The sequence below is a fragment of the Lepus europaeus genome, chromosome 23 (assembly GCF_033115175.1).
Source record: "Lepus europaeus isolate LE1 chromosome 23, mLepTim1.pri, whole genome shotgun sequence".
In the NCBI taxonomy this organism is placed as follows: Eukaryota; Metazoa; Chordata; class Mammalia; order Lagomorpha; family Leporidae; genus Lepus; species Lepus europaeus.
The window spans coordinates 26,559,232-26,579,705 of NC_084849.1; the positions used below are offsets into that span (position 1 = coordinate 26,559,232).

The 20,474-nt window shown below is 51.9% G+C and overlaps 1 protein-coding gene across 4 annotated transcripts; it reads right to left on the reverse strand.

The window, feature by feature from the left end:
• Window positions 1-552: 552 nt before the first annotated feature.
• Window positions 553-19,933, reverse strand: LOC133752143 (glutathione S-transferase theta-1). 4 transcript variants are annotated; one of them, XM_062182465.1, is made up of 6 exons: window positions 19,743-19,933; window positions 17,900-17,987; window positions 15,224-15,374; window positions 14,406-14,546; window positions 1,136-1,312; window positions 553-972 (listed from the first exon to the last, which is right to left on the reverse strand). In XM_062182465.1, exons 1-6 carry the CDS (start codon window positions 19,852-19,854, stop codon window positions 778-780), a joined length of 864 nt encoding a protein of 287 aa, XP_062038449.1. In that variant the 5' UTR covers window positions 19,855-19,933; the 3' UTR covers window positions 553-777. The 4 variants fall into 4 exon arrangements, with proteins under 4 accessions (XP_062038449.1, XP_062038451.1, XP_062038450.1 ...); XM_062182467.1 differs by lacking the exon at window positions 14,406-14,546; XM_062182466.1 differs by lacking the exon at window positions 14,406-14,546 and having other exon boundaries at window positions 1,136-1,333.
• Window positions 19,934-20,474: the final 541 nt, after the last annotated feature.

Genomic DNA, 20,474 nt, shown 5'->3' on the forward strand with positions numbered 1-20,474 from the left:
GGAGAAGCCCCGTTCCCCACCCCTTCCGAGGGCCTGTCCTCCACAAGTCACCTTTGGCCCCAGTTACTGCAATAGCTAATCTCCCTGCTCTCGCTCTCTCTCCCTCTCTCTCTCTCTCTCTGGCTGCCCTCCAGCCCAACCCCCAGCAGAAGCCAGAAGGTTTTTCTCAAATGCAGTTGGAGCCCTCTGCCCTTGTTTACCATCTACAGCCGGGTACCCAAGCCTGGCATTTACGCTCCCTGCATGACGGGTTCTGAGCAGGAGAGCTGCTGTTTGGATTTTTCCTCTCTGAGCACCTCTGTAGGACAAAGGCAAGCCTGCTGAGGTGGACAGAATTCCATGCAGAAGGGCCGTGTCCTGGAGGCCGGCCCCAGGGCCAACCGATCTATCCATGTGCAGTGTGGGATGCCGGCTGGCCCCTGTGCTAGCTGATAAGCCACTTTGCCTAAGAACCAGAAAGCTAGGGGGCAATTGCAAATTCCCTTCTCCGGAAGACGGAAGACCAGAGCCAGGACGGGTGGAGGTCAGATAAATCACACATTGGAGTCGGAAGCAGGGCCTCAGGCCGAGTCCACATGTATTACCTGTACTTAACACACAGCAATGAAAGTGTGCGCTCCTTATTATCTTGGTTTTCAGGCAGCTGGGGAGGAGAGGGTGTGGGTGGAGCCCTGGCCCAAAGGAGCCAGGGTGCATTGGGAAAACCTAAGGCTCTCTGGGCCTGCCTCCCATGGATGTTGGAGATGCAGGTGTTTTGTAAACTGTGAGCTCATCGGATCATCGGATCATGGCCAGCACCCCTGGCATCAGCTTCTGCTTTATGGTGGGGTCCGCAGGTGCAGAGTCCTTGGCCTTCAGAATGACCTCATGGGCCTCCCGGAAGAGGTCCTCCCCCACGGCTGCCTCCACACGCTGACGCCAGGCGGCCAGCTTGGGTCGACCTTCAAACACTTGGCAACCAGCCCCTACAGCCTGTAGGGAGAAAGGGACAGAATGAGGGTACATGAACACAGCCAAGGTGTAACCCATCTGTGTAAGCACAGCCCCAGAGCCAGATGGGGACATCCTAGGCAACTGGCCGGGCCTGCGCCCCCTTCCCCCAACCTAATGGGACCCTCCTGCCCAGGGGACTCACGTGCATTAGCTCCGTGATGGCCACCAGGTCGGCCAGGGTGACGTGGGGTCCGGCAAGGAAGACCTTGTTCTGCAGGAACGTGTCCTCAAGCGCCTGCAGGTTCACCTCCAGCTCTGCCAGGGTGGCTGCCAGCAGCTCGGGAGATACCAGCTCACCCAGGAAAACAGGGAACATCACCTGGTGAGGAAAGCAGCAAAACTGGGGGCTTCGGGGTGAGCCCACCACCAGGAGTGGGAAGGCGAGCCCTCCCCTGCAGCCTTGGAGCTGCCTGTCGCTTTCATGCACCTCTCTTCCATGGCCTGGTTAGGTCTGCAAGGCAAATTCCCAAGAGATACTCCTGCTTGCATGCTTTAGGGTTGGCTGAGCCTCAGAGCAGCAGATAGAACGAATCAAACTCATCTGAAAGTGACTCAGAGGGGACCTGGAGGATAAGTTTAACACTTTTGGGGGAAGAGAGCTAGCTCGTTCTCTGTGCCTTTCAAGTAGATGAAAATAAATGAACATTATGGGCTGGCTCCGTGGCTCCCTAGGCTAACCTCCGCCTGCAGCGCTGGCACACCAGATTCTAGTCCTGGTTAGGGCTCCGGATTCTGTCCTGGTTGCTTCTCTTCCAGCCTAGCTTTCTGCTGTGGCCCGGGAGTGCAGTGGAGGATGGCCCAAGTGCTTGGGCCCTGCACCCACATGGGAGACCAGGAAGAAGCACCTGGCTCCTGGCTTCAGATCGGCACAGCGCACTGGCTGTAGCAGCCATTTGGGGGGTGAACCAACGGAAGGAAGACCTTCCTCTCTGTCTCTCTCTCTCTGTCTCTCTCTCTCTCTCACTGTCTAACTCTGCCTGTCAAAGAAAAGAAAAAAGAAAAGAAATAAACATTAAAAAAAAATCTCCACTCTGTCACTTTATTTTTTTATTTGTTTTTGACAGGCAGAGTGGACAGTGAGAGAGAGAGACAGAGAGGAAGGTCTTCCTTTTTTCCTTTGGTTCACCCCCCATTGGCCGCTGCGGCTGGTGTGCTGCACTTATCCGAAGCCAGGAGCCAGGTGCTTCTCCTGGTCTCCCATGCGGGTGCAGGGCCCAAGCACTTGGACCATCCTTCCTCTACACTCCCGGGCCAGAGCAGAGAGCTGGACAGGAAGAGGAGCGACCGGGACAGAATCCGACACCCCAACCGGGACTAGAACTCGGTGTGCCGGCACCGCAGGCAGAGGATTAGCCTATTGAGCCGTGGCGCCAGCCCACTCTATCACTTTAAAAAGTTGTGTTTTGGAAAACCCACAATACAGGAACCAGTCACTACAGACAGAAGGTGCAGAGAGACCAGAGATGCAGGTGGACACATCCAGGAGTACAGGGAAATTTACCAAGGGGACCTATGGACAGAAGCACAGTCTTGGGTGGGTGGATGGCCTACATCCGTGGTAAGGAGTGGCTCACAGCTAACCGATCAGCAAGGGCAGCCCACAGCTCACCCAGAAGCACCTGGGCTTTCTCAAGAAATGCTAACATTACAGACATGAGAGAAGGAACATTCTGGAAGGTTATCTTGAAGACTCCATTTTTCCCACAAGGCTTGATGACCCATCAAGGTTACCTAATGGGCAAGATGGTGGTTACAGCCCATTGGACTATAGTGAGTGACCCTGAGCAAGATACTCAAACCTTCCGAGTCTCTAGTTCCTCATCTGTAATTCAAGGGTGCTTCAAAATGTTCCTGGGAAAATGGAATTAAAAGATAATTTTGGCTGGTGCAAAAAAAAAAAAATCTTTGAAATCCATGCATGCTTTATTCATAACATGCATCTTCCGTGATCTTTTTGAAGAACCCTTGGGTGCATGGCTCCTCTTGTAGATGCAAAAGCGAGGTTCAGACAGGGGCAGTCAGACACCCAGGGCAGCACCAACAAGAGGAGCATAAGCCCAGCACAGAACCCTTGTCTTCTGATCCAAGGAGCTTCCAGAGTGTCTGGGATTCCAGGAGGAAGGCGTCTGGCAGAGCTGTTGGCGAACCAGGGAAGCTGAATGCCCAGTTAGATGCTCCATTTGGTGATGTTTTTTGGGGGGAATTCTGGGGGTTCAGGAAAGGATAATCTGGACTAAGATTGTGCCAGAGCCCTGGCTCTGGGCTTCAGACTCCTCCCCGTGCGACGGGATAGGTGGGAATCAGAGGTGGTCTTAAAGAATGTTTCTCAGCGCACACCTGTAGGCGGTTTTACATTTGACAGTTCAGCCACTGAAAACAAGACCACAGAAAATTTTACACATGCATTCTGAAAATGGTGGAACTATGGCACAGAGGGCAGGTGAGCAGCACTGTGGTTACGACATGGCTTGAACACCCAATTGCCATACTGGAATGCCTGGGTTCAAGTCCTGGCTCTCAGCTCCAGACCCCGGCTTCCTGCTAATGCAAACCCTGGGAAGCAGCAAGTGATGGCCCAAGGAATTGGGTCCCTGCCACCCAGCTGGAGACCTGGTTGGAGTTCCTGGCTCCTGAATTTGGCCTGGCCCAACCCCAACTACTGTGGGCATTTGGGGAACGAACCAGGGGATTGGGAATTTCTTTGCCTATCTCTATCTCTTTGCCTTTCCAATAATTTTTTTAAATTAATAAATGTTTAAAGAGATTTATTTATTTATTTGAAAGTCTGAGGTAGAGAGAGAGGGAGGGAGAAAGAGGGAGAGAGAAAGAAAGAGAAAGATCTTCCACCACCTAGTTCACTCCCCACAATAGCCGCAATGGCCACAGCTGGGCCAGGCCGAAGCCAGGAGCCAGGAGCTTCCTCCAGGTCTCCCACGTGGCTGCAGGGACTCAAGCACCTGAGCCATCTTCTGCTGCTTTCCCAGGAGCATTAGCAGGAGCTGGATTGGAATGGAGCAGCTGGGACTCGAACTGGCACCCATATGGGATGCCAGCATCACAGGTGGTGACTTAACCTGCTATACCACAGCACCAGCCCCAAATCCTATAGCATAGTAATAACATAGAGCAGTAACATAATCAGTGATTATCATTATCAAGTTCTGTATAGGTACACAATTGTCTAGGCTAGATTTGTGTATGACTGGCAGCACAGTGTGTTCACACCGGCATCACTACACACACAAGAATAATGGGTTGTGCTATGATGACATAATGGCTGTGTCACCACTGGGTGACAGCTCCATTATAATCTCACGGAACCCCAGGTGTATACGCAGTATGTTGTGGACAGAAATGTTATGAGGTCATGGCTAGTTTATTATTTTTAAATGCAGTTTTAAAAATCATTTATTTATTTTCATTTTATGTGAAAGGTAGAGAGACAGAGAGAGAGAGAAAAGTCTTCCATCTGCTGATTCACTCTCCAAATGCCCACACAACAGCCAAGGCCGGGCCAGGCCAAAGCCAAGAGCCTGCAACTTCACCCACATCTCCCACGTGGGTGGCAGGGACCCCAAGAGCCATCACCTGCTGCATCCCAGGATGTACATTAGCTATAGCTTGCATAGCCAGGACACCAAGCAGCACTCCCGTATGATGCTGGAGTCTTAATACCGCCCCAGTGTTATTAATCTCTATGGTGATATTTTCACCTTTTTTTTTTTTTTTCCGACAGGCAGAGTTAGACAGTGAGAGAGAGAGAGACAGAGACAGAGAGAAAGGTCTTCCTTCCATTGGTTCACCCCACAAATGGCTGCTACGGCTGGCGCGCTGCGCCGATCCAAAGCCAGGAGCCAGGTACTTCTTCCTGGTCTCCCATGCGGGTGCAGGGCCCAAGGACTTGGGCTATCCTCCACTGCACTCCCGGGCCACAGCAGAGAGCTAGACTGGAAGAGGAGCAACCAGGACAGAACCAGCGCCCAAACCGGGACTAGAACCCGGAGTACCGGCGCCGCAGGCGGAGGATTAGCCTAGTGAGCTGTGGCACCGGCCTATTTTCACCTTTTTTAAAAGATGAATTTTTTCTTGCAGGTTATGTAGTTCTTGCAACCAATTTTTTGCAGGACTATGTTAAGTAAATTCTCAAGCCTATATAGCACACCTGTAATGCTAGGAAATTTTGCCTACTGAAAGGAAATATTTCATCATATTTGTGTTTAGACAGGTATTTCACACAGTACTTGGTTCGGCATAATGCAGCCACTGTAACTTGGTAAGTCATTTTGCACTATTTGAAGATTTTTAGTATTATCATAAATTTACTTTGCTTGAGATTCAGCACATTTGGGCGGGTGCTGTGTGCCTTCGCTTGCAGCGCCGGCATCTCATATAGGCGCCAGTTCAAGCCCTGGCTGCTCCACTTCCGATCCAGCTCTCCGCTAATGGCCTGGGAAAGCAGTGGAAGATGCCCCAAGTGCTTGGGCCACTGCACCCATGTGGAAACTCCCGGCTCCTGGCTTCAGCCTGGCCCAGCCCCGACCATTGTGGTCATTTGGGGAGTGAACCACCGAATGGAGGACCTCTCTCTCTGTCTCTCCCTCTCTCTGTCTGTAACTCTGCTTCTCAAATAAATAAACAAACCTTAAAAAATAGTACATTTAATCACTCTTGAACTCTCTACAAATTGCAATGGGAAAAATATTTGTTAGTACTTACTTGGTCTCCACTCGAGACTCCTAGGCAAGCGTGAAAATGTTCATCTGCTATGGCATTGTTCTATGGTGCATTTCCAAACAAAGTCCAGAAGTGGCAATGCAGAGGGTGGGCACTGTGGCACAGCAGGCTAGGCCACATCCCATATTGGAGTGCCTGCTGGTCCTGGCTCAACTTCTGGTCCAACTTTCTGTTATTTTTTTTATTTTTTTAAGATTTATTTTATTTATTTGAAAGATTTACAGAGAGAGAGGCAGAAGCAGAGAGAGAGGTCTTCCATCTGCTGGTTCACTCCCCAGATGGCCGAAATGGCTGGAACTGCGCCGATCTGAAGCCAGGAGCCAGGAGCTTTTTCCAGGTCTCCCACATGAGTGCAGCAGCCCAAGGACTTGGGTCTTCTACTGCTTTCCCAGGCCATAGCAAAGAGCTGGATTGGAAGTGGAGCAGCTGGGCCTCAAACCAGCGCCCATATGGGAAGCCGGCGCTGCAGGCCAGGGCTTTAACCTGCTGTGCCACAGCACCGGCCCCCCAGCTCCCTGTTATTACACCTGGAAAACCAGTGCAGGGATAGCACAAGCACTTGGGCCCCTGCCACCCGTGTGGGAAACCCAGATGGAGCTCCCAGCTCCGGGTCAGCCTGGCCCAGCCCTGCTATTGTAGCCCTTTGGAGAGGGAACCAGCCGATGGATGATCTTTCTCTGTCTTTCAAGTAAATAAATGAAAAAAAAATTCTTTACAAGCGAACCAAAAAAATTTTTCTTGCAATTTGGTTTGACACAAATCTGTTGAGCTTTACAAGGCACTTGAGATAATATTTAAACAGGCATTTAACATTGCAAATGAGACTTAAAAATTTATGTCTACTAATACTGCACTGTAAAATAATTCCTTTCTTGGGGCCAGCGCCATGGCTCACTTGGTTAATCCTCTGCCTGAGGCACCGGCATCCCCTATGGGCGCCGGGTTCTGTCCCGGTTGCTGCTCTTCCAGGCCAGCTCTCTGCTGTGGCCCGGGAAGGCAGTGGAGGATGGCCCAAGTGCTTGGGCCTTGCACCCACATGGGAGACCAGGAGAAGCACCTGGCTCCTGGCTTTGGATCAGCGCAGCCCCAGCCATGGCAGCCATTAGGGGAGTGAACCAATGGAAGGAAGACCTTTTTCTCTGTCTCTCTCATTGTCTATAACTCTATCAAATAAAAAATAATAATTCCTTTCTCTCAGTCCCTGTCTGCCATTCTGAACAGGCTTACTAAGGTATCTTTTTAAAGATTTATTTATTTAAAAGACAGAGTAACAGAGAGACAGAGACAAACAGAGAGAGAGGCCTTCCATCTGCTGGTTCGCTCTCCAAATGGCCACAACAGCCAGAGCTGAGCTGATCTGAAGCCAGGAGCCAGGAGCTTCTTCCTGGTCTCCCATGCCGGTGCAGGGGCCCAAGCACTTGGGCCATCCTCTACTGCTTTCCCAGGCCATAGCAGAGAGCTGGATTAGAAGAGGAGCAGCCGGGACTAGAACCGGTACCCATATGAGATGCTGGCGCTGAGGGCGGAGGATTAACCTGCTGCGCCACGGTGCCGGCCCCTAAAGTATCTTTTAAACTTTGAAAAAGGTCACTGTTTAGGCCAGCTGCAGCCTCATACGACTTCCTGCCTTTCTTGATGGCATCAAGAGGGCATGGCAAGGGGAAGACCTCTCTTATCTGGGTTTATGTAAGTGAACTCTGATGTTTGTACAGTGATGAAATTGTGTAATAATGTAAGTTTCAGAACATGCCGGCTGTTAAGCAATGTGTGACTTTGCAATAATGAACTGATCAATAAGTTTTGATCTGTTTATATAATAAAATACCATAAAGCAGTTAGAATGAATGCATTCGATCTACCCATGGCAAAATTTCCAAAACACACAATACTGAGTGAAAAATGCAAGTTGCAGAATGGGATAAGTATGAGACCATCGAAACTGATAAAAGTTTTATAGATTTTTTTTTTAAGATTTATTTACTTATTTGAAAGGCAGAATTACGGAGAGGCAGAAGCAGAGAGAGAGAGAGGTCTTCCATCTGCTGGTTCATTCCCCAAATGGCTGCAATGGCCAAAGCTATGCTGAGCCAAAACCAGGAGCCTGGAGCTCCTGGTCTCCAGGTCTCCCACATGGGTGCAGGGGCCCAAGGACCTGGGCCATCTTCCACTGCTTTCTCAGGCCATAGCGGAGAGCTGGATCAGAAGAGCAGCTGGGACTCGAACCAGTGCCCATAAAGGATGCTGGCACTGCAGGCGGTGGATTTACCCGCTATGCCACAGCGCTGGCCCCTAAATTTTTAAAAAAATATATGTATTTTATACATTTGAAAGGTAGAGAGAGACATAGAAAGAGAGCGAGGGATCTTCCATCCTCTGGTTCACTTCCCAAAAGCCTGCAACAGCTGGGGCTGAGCCACACTGAAGCCAAGAGCCTAGAACTCAATCCAGTCTCCCACCTGAGAGGCAGGCAATCAAGTACCAAGAGCCAATGCTGCCACCTCCCGAGGTGCACATCAGAAGGAAACTGGAGTCAGGAGGACCAAAACGGAAACCCCTGGGGATCTCGTCTGTGGGTGCAGGTGCCCCAAATATCATCCTAACGGTTGCTCCAAATGCCTGCCTCCTGACACTCACATACAACTTTAAACACTCTAATCAAACTGTATTTGGCTTGTGACTATAAGTGGAATAGTGAATTGCATAAATGCAATGATGCATACAATCCTGAACTAGAAGGACTTGCACCTGCAGTGGGCGTGGTGGCCTCACAGCAAGCAGGACACAAAAAGAGGTTCCCGGATGTTTTGTTCTCCAGTGTTTCTTTTTCACATGAAAATGATCCCAGGGATGACAGGAGGGAGAACAAGTTTCGCAACAGGGAATTAGTCAGATGCTTTCAAAAAGGAAGTGTGGTCTAATGACCTAAGCAGGAGATCAGCAGCTGCAAAGACAAGCAAGCTCTTGGAAACAAAGGCATTGGAAAGCAAGTAAGCTTGCTTTTCTCTAAAGCCTTAAGAAAAGGAAAATCAAGGAACAAAGAACAAGAAAGTGAAAGTTGAGACCTGTGATGTCCAGCGTGGTCACCACAGCCACGGCGGCCCCCAAGCTCAGGAAATGTGGCTGGTTCCAGCTGACAGGTGCTCTACACCTAAACACGCACCAGAATCTGGAATCTCAGTACAAAATGAGAACGTCAAATACTTCATTAATCATTTTATTTCCTCCGGGGGCAAGCGGTTAGGCTGCTGCTTGAGATGCCTGCATCTCATACAGAGTGCCAGTTCGAATCCCAGCTTCTCCACTTCTGATCCAGCTTCCTGCTAATGCTGGAATGCTAATTCCTGGTCCAAATGCCTGGGCCTCTGCACCCATGTGAGAGACCCGGATGAAGCTCCTGGCTCCTGGCTTCAGCCTGGCCCAGCCAGGGCTGTTGTGGGCATTTGGGGAGATGGAAGATCTCTGTCTGTGTCTCTACCTTTCTTTCTCTGTTGCTCTACCTTTCAAGTACATGAAAAATTTAAAAAATAAAATAAAAAGAATGTGTTAATACATTGGCATGATAATTTTTAAATTATGGCATAATTTAAAATTTATCAAATTAACCATTTCAGTAGTGAAACATTTTCAAGCGCACAGTTTGGGGTAGTTAACCTAAAAAGAAACAGACAGGCTGGGGCCAGTGCTGTGGCGTAGCGGGTAAAACCATGCCTGCAGTGCCGGCATCCCATATGGGCGCCAGTTCCAGTCCCAGCTGCTCCACTTCCCATCCAGCTCTCTGCTATGGCCTGGGAAAACAGTGGAAGATGGCCCAAGTCCTTGGGCCCCTGCACCCACGTGGGAGACCCAGAGGAAGCTCCTGGCTCCTGGCTTTGCATCGGCGCAGCTCCAGCCATTGCAGGCAATTAGAGAGTGAACAAGCAGATGGAAGGCCTCTCTCTCTCTCTCTGTCTCTCTCTCTCTCTCTCTCTCCTCTGTGTACTCTGACTCTCAAATGAATAAATCTTTAAAAAAATGAAAAAGAAACAGGCTGTGCAGAATAAATGAGCTAGATTTTGAGACTCACTGAGAATCGCATTGTAGAGGAGGAAGCCTATGGCTGGCGTGGGGAAAGGGAACTTTGTTCAAGAAGAAAAGAAGCTATTTTGAAACCAAATGTTACAAAACCCGAAGGCTCCCAGGATTTGCTTCAGGAGTTAGTTTCAGCCTATTGGCTGCCAAAGCGGTTGCTAAGCAAGGGGCCTTGCGCATGTGGCTTCTCTGGAATGCTGCTTAATCTTAAACTGAGTCCCTTCAGGGAGTTACCCAGAGATGCAGCCTGCCTCCAAGGAATGATTCAGCCCAGTGGGTGGACATTCAGATAACAGCTGAAACAAACTTTTATTTCTCTGTGGGAGATGGTAACCAGATAAAGTCCATCTACCAGACCTCAAATAGCCCTTTCCCGAGGTCATAGTGGCCAGGAGCTATGCACACTGGCTTTCCAGGACTGATTTAAGACAGATGGAGCAGGGAGTTGGGCACTGCTAGCAGCTCCATCTGCATGGCCACCCCCAGCATTGTTTAGTAAAGGTGATCTTTATTTCTTTCTCTTTTTAAAGATTTGTTTATTTTAAAGGCAGAGTTACAGAGAGGAGGAGGAGGAGGAGGAGGAGGAGGAGGAGGAGGAGAAAGATCTTCAGTCCATTGGTTCACTTCCCCAAATGTCTGCAATGGCCAGGGCTGAGCCAGGCAGAAGCCAGGATCCAGGAGCTTATTCTGGGTCTCCCACGTGGGTGCAGGGGCCCAAGTACTTGGGCCATCTTCTACTGCTTTCCCAGGAACGTTAGCAGGGAGCTGGATTGGAAGTGGAGCAGCCGGGACTTGAACTGGTGCCCTATGGAATGCTGGTGCTGCAGGTGGCAGCTTTAACCCGCTGAATCACAGCACTGGACCCCAGCAGAATCCTTAAGGGCAGCATTTAAAAAAAAAATAAGTTGTAGTTATCTATTTTCATTGTATTTGAAAAGCAAACAGAGGCAGAGACATAGACAGAGAGAGCTCTTCCATCTGCTGACTCACTCCCCAGGTAATCACAACAACCAGAGCCAGTCTGAAGCCAGGAGAAGAGAACTCACTCTGGGTCTCCCATATGAGTAGCAGGGGGCCTAGGGACTTGAGCCACCACCTTCTGCCTCCTGGAGTGTGCCTTAGCCGGAAGCCAGAATCAGAAGTGGAGCTAGGATTTGAATCCTGGCGTGCCCATCTGGGATGCAGGCATCCAAGTGGCATCGTCACTACGGCATCCCCTCTTGTAAATCCTTCTGAGGAGTAAAAAGGTGATCAGTTAAAGTCAGACAGGCATGTGGTGTCTTGTCCAAGAGGAGAAGAACATCAGGCTTAAGATGTTTGCAATGGGGGCCGGCGCTGTGGTGCAGCAGGTAAAGCCACTGCCTGCAGTGCTAGCATCCCATATAGGCGCCAGTTCGAGTCCTGGCTGCTCCTTTTCCGATCCAGCTCTCTGCTATGGCCTGGGAAAGCAGTAGAAGATGGCCCAAGCTCTTGGGCCCTTGCACGCGCGTGGGAGACCCAGAAGAAGCTACTGGCTCCTGGCTTTGGATTGGCCCAGCTCTGGCCGTTGGCAGCCAACTGGGGAGTGAACCAGCAGATGGAAGACCTCTGTCCCTCTCTGCTTTTACTTCTCTCTCTGTGTAACTCTGACTCTCAAATAAATAAATAAATCTTAAAAAAAAAAAAAAAAAGATGATTGCAATGACAGAGAGTAATGGGAGTGGTTAACAGAAGATCTCAGAATTGCCTGAGTGACCGGGAGAGCAGTGTTGAGTATCAGGAAAGCTGAAACAGCATACACGACATGGGGCACAAAACTGGTCTCAAGGGGGAAGCTTTTATTTTTAAAATATTTATTTATTTGAAAGGCAGAGTTACAGAGATAGAGAGACAGAGACAGAGAGACAGAGAGAGAGACAGAGAGAGAGAGAGACAGAGACAAAGAGAGCTGATCCATCCACTGGTTCACTCCCCAAATGGCCGCAGCAGCCAGAGCTGTGTCAGGCCAAAGCCAGGAGCCAGGAGTTTCTTCCAGGTCTCCCTTGTGGGTGCAGGCGCCCAAGCACTTGGGCCACCTTCAGTTGATTTCCCAGGTGCATTAGCAGGGAGTTGGATTACAAGTGGAGCAGCCAGTGCAAATATGGGATGCTGGTGCCGCAGGCATGGACTTTATTAGCTATGCTATAGCGCCATCCGCAGGGGGAATCTTATAACTATTTCATTGGTGGACTGGACCTTGTACAAAGCAGTGGCAGAAACAACCCTTAGCCACGGAGGATACCGATCGGCAACCTGGCTCGGCTGTTGGCTGCGGTGATGTTGAACTCCATGCCTCCTGCTAGATCTCCTAAACTTGTTTCTTCTCCTTCCTTCCTGGTGCACCTGCTTATCCAGCAGACTGCAGGCTCGGGGAAGGTCTTGTCAAATGCCCTGTCACTGATTCACACGAAAGCATGCCCTGTGACAAGTGCATCCCAGGCATTTATGCACGAGAGCGCTTGCTTGCACCTCCCCAGACCTGTCTCTGCTCGAGTTCGACATAAGCGACTCCATCCTGGTACCGGCAACTTTCACAGTGCATGTGTCAAAGTGTACACAGCTTAAGTGTACCTGCATTGTCGTGAACGATCACTATCCCACTCCTCCAGAACTGTCTTCATCGTATAACACTGCCTCTGGACCATTAAACAGTAACTCCCCATCCCCTCCACCCACCCACACCGGCAAAGCCCCCCCATTTCTGCCTTCTGGTCTGAGATCCCAAAGTTCTGCTGCAGTAAATGAGTAACTTGATTCCACCTTCAAGGCTCACTTGCTCAGGGCAGATGTTTAATGTCGTGATGAAGTCATCATTGCGTAAGCTGCCCATGTCCCAGGGTCGGCTCTATGGCGTAGAACGTTAAACCTCCGCTTGCAGCACTGGCATTCCTTATCCGCACTGGTTCGAGTCCCAGCTGCTTCACTTCCCATCCAGCTCCCTGCTAATTCGCCTGGGTGAGCAGTGGAAGATGGCCCAAGTACTTGGGCCCCTGTACCCTGTGGGAGACCCAGAAGAAGCTGCTAACTTCTGGCTGAATTCAGCCTGCAACTGGCTGTTGCAGTCATTTGGAGATTGAACCAGCAAATGGAAGGTTTTTCTCTCTCTCTATCTCCTTCTTTCTCTATATCTCTGCCTTTCAAATTAATTAATTAATTTGGGGTGCTTGGGTTCAATTCCAAGTTCTGGCTCCTGATTCCAGCTTCCTACTTATGCAGACCCTGGGAGGCAGCAGTGATAGCTTGAGTCATTGGGCTCCTGCCACCCACATGGAGGATGGAGTTCCTGGATCCCGGCTATTGTGGCCATTCGTAGAGTGAACCTATGGATGGAAACTCTCTCTGTCCTATCTGTCTCTTTCTCTTTCTCTCTGTCTCTCTGCCTCTCAAATAAATAAATAAATTTTAATAATACCTTCAGATGCTCCTGAAGTCATAATATGGGGTTAGGTCACAATAAACCAACACAAGTTGAATCTACAAGAAGTAAAAAATGCATTTAGGGGCCAGCGCCATGGCTCACTAGGCTAATCCTCTGCCTGCGGCAATGGCACCCCGGGTTCTAGTCCCAGTCGGGGCGCTGGATTCTGTCCCGGTTGCCCCTCTTCCAGTCCAGCTCTCTGGTGTGGCCCGGGAAGGCAGTGGAGGATGGCCCAAGTCCTTGGGTTCCTGCACCCGCATGGGAGACTGGGAGGAAGCACCCGGCTCCTGGCTTCAGATCAGCGCAGCACCGACCGTGGCGGCCATTAGGGGAGTGAACCAACAGAAGGAAGACCTTTGTCTCTGTCTCTCTCTCTCACTGTCTATAACTCTCTCTGTCTCTCTCTCTCTCACTGTCTAACTCTGCCTGTCAAAAAAAAAAAAAAAACCCACATTTAGTACAGGCAGCTTATTGAATATTGTAGCTTAGCAACCCAGCGACACTGGAAACACCCCACTGTTCACTCCTGTGCTCACATGGCTCATGGGGAGACATAACTTTCTGTTGTGGTCAAGTATCATGAAAGAGTATTGTATCACATACCGCCAACCAGGGAGATCAGAATTCAAAATTCGAGGTATAGTTTCTATTGAATGTGTATTACTCTCGCACCATCGTGAATGAGAAAGAGCATCGGTGGAACCATCCTAAGTGGGAGAGCATCTGTATTTGAAGCCAGAGATGAACTCGTTCTGACTAAAGCCACAACCCAGCCTCTCTCTGAGTAGCTGGAAGACAGGAGCCTCACAGCCGGGCTGCCTGACAGGCAAAGTGCAAGCCCTTCCCGGGAGTAGTGATTACACACTTCAATCTCGACTCCTCTTTATACATAATGTCCAGCACACGAAAATAACTTAAAAGACATGCAAAGAAGCAGGAAAATGTGGCCCCTAGTCATGATGGGGGTGGGGGACAGCCAATAGGAACAGATCCTGGTGTTGAAATTAGCTGACCAAGGGGCTGGCAATGTGGCATTGTAGCTGTCGCCTGCGACACTACATCCTGTATGGGTGACGGTTCCAAATCCTGGCTGCTCCACTTCTGATCCAGCTCCCTGCTGATGCACCTGGGAAAGCGATGGAAGATGCCCAAGTGCTTGGGTCTTGCTACTTACATGAAAGACCAGGAAGAAGCTCCTGGCTCCTGGCTCCTGGCTCCTGGCTTCAGCTTGGCCCAGCCCTGGCCATTGTGGCCATCTGGAGAATGAATCAGCAGATGGAAGATCTCTCTCTCTCTCTCTCTCTCTCTCTGTAAGCTGGACTTTCAAATAAATAAATAAAGCTTTAATAAAAGAAAATTAGCCTACAAAGACTTTTAAGTAACAATAATAAATGTGCTGGGGCCAGCACTGTAGTGTAGCGAGTAAAGCCACTGCCTGCAGTGCCAGAATCCCATATGGGCGCAGGTTCAAGACCCGGCTGCTCCACTTCCTATCCAGCAATCTGCCATGGGCTGGGAAAGCAGTAGAAGATGGCCCAAGTGCTTGGGTCCCTGCAACCCATGTGGGAGACCCGAGGGAAGCTCCTGGCTTCAGATTGGTGCAGCTCCGGCCGTTGTGGCCAATTGGGGAGTGAACCAGTGGATGGAAGACATCTCTCTCTCTTTCTTTCTTTCTCTCTGCCTCTCCACTCTGTGTAACTATGACTTTCATATAAATAAATAAATCTTTTAAAAAAACATTAAAAATTTCAGAGAAAAAATGGACAACATGTGTGAACAGATGGCAAACTTCAGCAGAGAAATCGAAACCCTAACAATTTCTAGAAATGAAAAATGCACGTCTCAAACTAAAGAATGCATTAGATGGACCAGCACTGCAGGCACAGCAGAAGCATCAGTGACGGCAATGACAGGTCAGCAGAAACCATCCTGGTGGAGAGGAAGAATTCGGCAGTGCTCCAGCCCCTGTGCCCAGCCCTCCCCAAGCCTCACCTTGTGCCACAGGGCCCGGAGGCAGCTTCTGCGCAGGGCTGTGTGCTGCCACGCCAGGTACTCATCCACACGAGCCCGGGCCTGCAGGTCCTGAGGGTACCAGTGGTCGGGGACCTTATACTTGTGCGTCAGGTAGAGCAGGATGGCAACACTGTGGGGGACAGGACACAGGGTAGGAGAAGGAAGCGCATTATCCTAGGGACTTCATACATGGGGCCTTCTTCAATCCTCCTGACAATCTGACAGAGTCTGAGCCTCAGTGCATAGACAAGGAAGCCAGGCTTAGAAAGGTGAAGCAGGAGTGGCCTGGCGATGCAGTGCAGGGGGTTATGCCAGCATCCCGTATCAGAGTGCTGGTTCAAGTCCTGGCTGCTCTGCTTCCAATCCAGCTCCCTGTTAATGTGCCTGGGAAGCAGCAGATGATGGCTCAAGTACTTGAATCTCTGCCACTCAAATGGGAGACCCTGGCTCCTGGCTTCAGCCTGGCCCAGTTTCAGCTGTTGGTAGGCACTTGGGTAGTGAACTAGCAGAAGAAAGATCTGCTTCTCTGTCTGCCTTTCAAATAAGTAAATGCATTTTTAAAAAGTGTGAAGGGACTTGCCCCAGGCCACACAGCCCTTGGTGGCAAAGCTGAAAGTCTTCCTGAGGCTAACACTCAAGCTCATGCTACCACCAGGCTGAATCCCACAGCAGAGCATCTGGCCAAGGGTCCAGAGGCAGTTTCTGAACAGCAAACCAGAGAGAGCTTCCTGCAGGAGGCAGCATCCAAGCTCAACCCTAAAGAAGCTCAGCTCTTCCTGGTCTCAATCCACTGCCCTCTCTGGCATTCACAGCAGCCTCAGATGGCCTGCTTGTCCAAAAAAAAAAAAAAAAAAAAAAAAAGGTGGGGGCACTTTCTTGTCACCACCCCCCTTCTTGGTTAGGTCATTCTTTGACAAGAATCAGCTGCTATCTAGACCCTCAAGCCTTGCCCAGAAAACATGTGGGATTCTGCAGGATCCTAGAACCACAGATTCGATGAAGACCCTGATGTTCCCTTCCTGTTCTGGGTCGTGGGGGCTGCCATGCTGTTGTGATGAGGATGAGTCTGGGAGGAGACCGAGGATTTGTCAATTTGGAACTTGAGGTGTCCCACATGTTGGGCATCCCAGCCCAAAGGGTGGGCAAATTTCTGTATTAACACTGGCCCATGTTCCCTGTTAAAAGTCCTGTACCAAGGCTGTTACTGTAGTGTAGTGGGTGAAGCCACCACCTGCAGTGACAGCATCCCATATGGGCGCTGGTTCGAGACTCGGCAGCTCCACTTCCAGTCCAGCTCTCTGCTGTGGCCTGGGAAAGCAGTAGAAGATGACCCAAGTCCTTGGGACCCGCACCCACATGGGAAATCCAGAAGAGGCTCCTGGCTCCTGGCTTAGGGTCGGCCCAGCTCCAGCCATTGCGGCCAATTGGGGAGTGAACCAGGGGATGGAAGACCTCTCTCTCTCTCTCTCTCTCTTTCTACCTCTGCCTCTCTGTAACTGCCTCTCTGTAACTCAGCCTTTCAAATAAATAAATTTATATATAAATCTTAAAAAAAAAAAAAAGCCCTGTACCCCATGCCCGAGCTTAGTGACACAGCTGTCAGGGCAAGATGCCCTGGCTCTCCTTTTGCTTCCAGCTGATGGCTCAAGCCCCCCGCGAGGAGGACCACAGGCAGACATGCAGGAGTTGCACCCTGCCCCTGGCTGGTAGAGGCCACAAGGACTCAGGGCAGGCGTTGTGGCACAGTGGCTGAAGTCACCGTTTGCAATGCCTGTATCCTATCTCCAAGTGCCAATCTACATGCCGGCTGCCCCTCTTTGGTCCAGCTTTCTGCTAATGCACCATGGAAGGCGGCAGAGGGATGGCCCAAGTGCTTAGGTTAGGCCCCTGCCACCTGTTGGGAGACCCGGATGGAATTCCTGCCTCTTGGCTTGAGCCTGGCTGGCTCAGACTTGGCAGCTGTGGGTATTTGGGGGAGTGAATCAGCAGATAAAAGGTCTCTCTCTCTCTCTCTCCCTCTGTCACTCTGCCTTTCAAACAAACAAATAAATCTTTTCAGGAAGAGAAAAGTATGGGGGCACCAGCACGGAGGCACCAGCAAGGAAGACTGGGCCTGGCCGGGTGTCTGGGGAACTCATCCGGGGAGCAAGATCCCAGAGATGACCTCTAACTCACAAACCCTAGTTCCCCTGGCTATGGGACGGCTGAGCCGGTAACAAAAGGGGCTGAACTGGGAGAAGGTTGGGCTTTCTCTGAAGAGCTTTCAACTTATTGGGCTTACAGCCACTTGTCTGACAGCTTAGCCCTTGGGGAGACCCACCCAGAGATGGGGGCCCCCAGGCAGCCCAAACACAACTGGGACACACCAGCCGGGACAGGGAGTTGCCCCGGGGTGGGTGAAGCCACCACCTCCCCATGCCCGGGCCTGTGCCCTGCTCCAGGGACACTCTGGCCAGTAGACAGAGCACTAGGTTCTCTAACTATCCTGGGGACTGGAAGAGCAGGCAGGGGCCTGGGTCTCAGCCCCAGAACTGGGCGGGACTGGGGCAAAGAGGACCGTCCCTTTGAGGACCCCAGCTTCTGTGTCTGTAGCACCAAGCGCTGGGACAGGGTGTGTGCAGCAGGGCCCAGCAGCGGCCCCAGGGGCCCAGGTACCTCTCAGCCAAGGTGAAGTCCCCATCCTTCAAGGCCGGCACCTTCTTCAAGGGGTTCACCTGGGCGAAGGCTTCACTGAGGTGCTCGGCTGCAGACAGAAGAACCCCGGGGGGTGGTGAGGGCAGAAGGCTGAGCCCCCCCGCAGCCTGGGCCCACCTCCTGCGGTGGCGGGGCCCCAGGGTGCTGCTCTCTGGGGCAGGGGATGGGGAGCGATGGGAGGAGAGGAGCTGGCATGAGACAGACATGGATCCCCCCCCCCGACTCGCCCAGTCCCACAGTCACAGCCCTCCCACAAGCTGACCCTCTCCACTGGAGCTCCAGGTGCACGGCGGGGGGCCTGGCCCTTCCCACGCACCTCCACCCCCACCCCCTCCTCTGCCCACCACTGGCAGCTTCAGGAGTTCACATGTAGGGTGTCCCGGGCTACAGGGGAGGTCCCCTGAGTGGAGCTAGGGTTTCCCACAGCGCCCTCCCACCCCCACCCCAGGGAAGTGACCTTTCCCTGAGACCTAGTCACTTGGTACCAACTCCCCCTTGGGTCCCCATCATCCCTCAGAGCAGGTAGAATGCCCTAGAAGGCAGACATATGGTTTTTTCCCCTCCCACTGCAGGAACCCCACGACCCTCTCTGGACCTCCCTGCAGGGGGCTCTCCCACCAGGGAACCCTCATCTCCTCTCTTGGGGAAACACCCACCAGCTGCACCCCACCTGGGTGCCCCTTTGTCCCCTCTCTCCCTGGTCCCACACCCCCGGGATAGTGCGATAGTGGGCAGCGCCCAGAGAGGCTGGGAAGAGATGAAATTTCAGGCCATGGGCCAGGGCAGTGCCAAGGACAAAGACAGCATGGACTTGCCATTGAGGGGGTATCAGATGGAAGACTGTTGCGGCCATTTGGGGAATGAGCCAGTGGATGGAAGATATCTCTCTCTCTCTCTCTCTCTCTCTCTCTCTCTCTCTCTCTCTCTCTCTCTAACTCTGCCTTTCAAATAAATAACAATCTTTTTTTTTTTTTTTTTTTTGACAGATAGAGTTAGACAGTGAGAGAGAGAGACGTCTTCCTTCCGTTGGATCACTCCCCAAATGACCGCTACGGCTGGGGCACTGCACCGATCCGAAGTCAGGAGCCGGGTGCTTCTCCCGGTCTCCCATGGGGGTGCAGGTGCCCAAGCACTTGGGCCATCCTCCACTGCCCTCCCAGGCCACAGCAGAGAGCTGGACTGGAAGAGGAGTAGCCGGGACTAGAACCTGGCGCCCATATGGGATGCTGGCACCGCAGGCAGAGGATTACCCAAGTGAGCCACGGCGCCATAAAACAATCTTTTTAAATGAAAGAGAGAGGCAGAGAAGGAGGAGCAGAGGAGGGGGTAGCAGGGGATGCCCATGCAGACTGGGTAGGAGTTACGGAGGGCAGACCTGCAAAGTCAGTCCCTGGGGTTTGCTTTCTGTCCTGGCAGCCAGGACTACAAAGCAGGGACCCCAGATCTGTCCCCATCTGGGTGCCTGGTGCCCCCGACCCCTCTCCTTGTCTGGGGCCGGGGTCCCCTCAGACCCAAGAGGCAACACGCTGCCCTGCCAGGTCTTCCCTCCTCCCGCTATGCCTCGCCCCTGCCCCTCTTTATTCGGCCCCAGCTGAGCCCCCCTCATTCATTATCGGGGCGGGGGGACCAAGCAGAGTTTGGGGGAATCCTCTGGCACTCCCCTTCGTGGACTAGTGCCCAAATCAGCCCAGCGATGGCCCAGTTAAGAGGAGGCGCAAGAGCGGGGAGGGGTCCCCGAGGCAAGGTCTGCCTCCCAGGCCCTTCCCGGACTCTCGGTGCCCCCCAAACCGGAGGACCGGCCCACCTTGGCGCAGCTCCACGGGGCGCAGCTGGAAGGGGATCCCGTTTTTCTTGGCGAAGATGTAGATGGCGCGGCAGGGCTGGGACAGCAGGTCCAGGTAGAGCTCCAGGCCCATGGCGGGGGCTGCGTGGGGCGCGGACTCAGCAAAGCACTGCGCGTCCCTGCGACTCGGGTCTCGGGTCTCGGGTCTCGGGTCTCGGCCCGGGACTGGAGCGGCGGTCACGCCCACTCAGAGGCCGCTGCGCTCATTGGACGGCTCGCTGGCTCTCGCGTCCAATTGCAGACCGGCTGGAGCGAGGGGCGTGGTTATGGGACGGTCCCCAGTGTGGGAGGAGGCGTGCGGAGGGGTCACCGTCCTGGGTTCAATTCTCTCAGCGCAGTTTTTAAGGTTCAGTCTGTTGTAGCGTGTGCGTTTCCCATCTCCCCCATTTTACAGCTGGGAAAACTGAGGCAGAGAATGGTGATGGCCCCAGATGGCCTGGCTCCCGAGTCCATCTTGTTTTTGTTTGTTTTGAATTTATGAATATAAACAGATTTCATATATTTCACTGGAGTAGTTCCAAGAAGACAACCATACTTCCCTCCCTCAATCCTCCTCCTTCCTAGACATTTTATTTATTTATTTATTTGAAAGCAGGGGCCCAAGCACTTGGGTCATTTTCCACCGCTTTCCCAGGCCATAGCAGAGAGCTGGATTGGAAGTGGAGCAGCCGGAACTCGTACCGGCACCCATAT

Coding starts and splice junctions, on each gene's coding strand:
- LOC133752143 (XM_062182465.1), bottom strand. CDS start 19,854: ATGGGCCTGGAGCTCTACCTGGACCTGCTGTCCCAGCCCTGCCGCGCC. Junction 17,988..19,742: donor CCCCGTGGAGCTGCGCCAAG/GTGGGCCGGTCC, acceptor TTCTGTCTGCAG/CCGAGCACCTCAGTGAAGCC. Junction 973..1,135: donor CCATCACGGAGCTAATGCAC/GTGAGTCCCCTG, acceptor TTCTCCCTACAG/GCTGTAGGGGCTGGTTGCCA.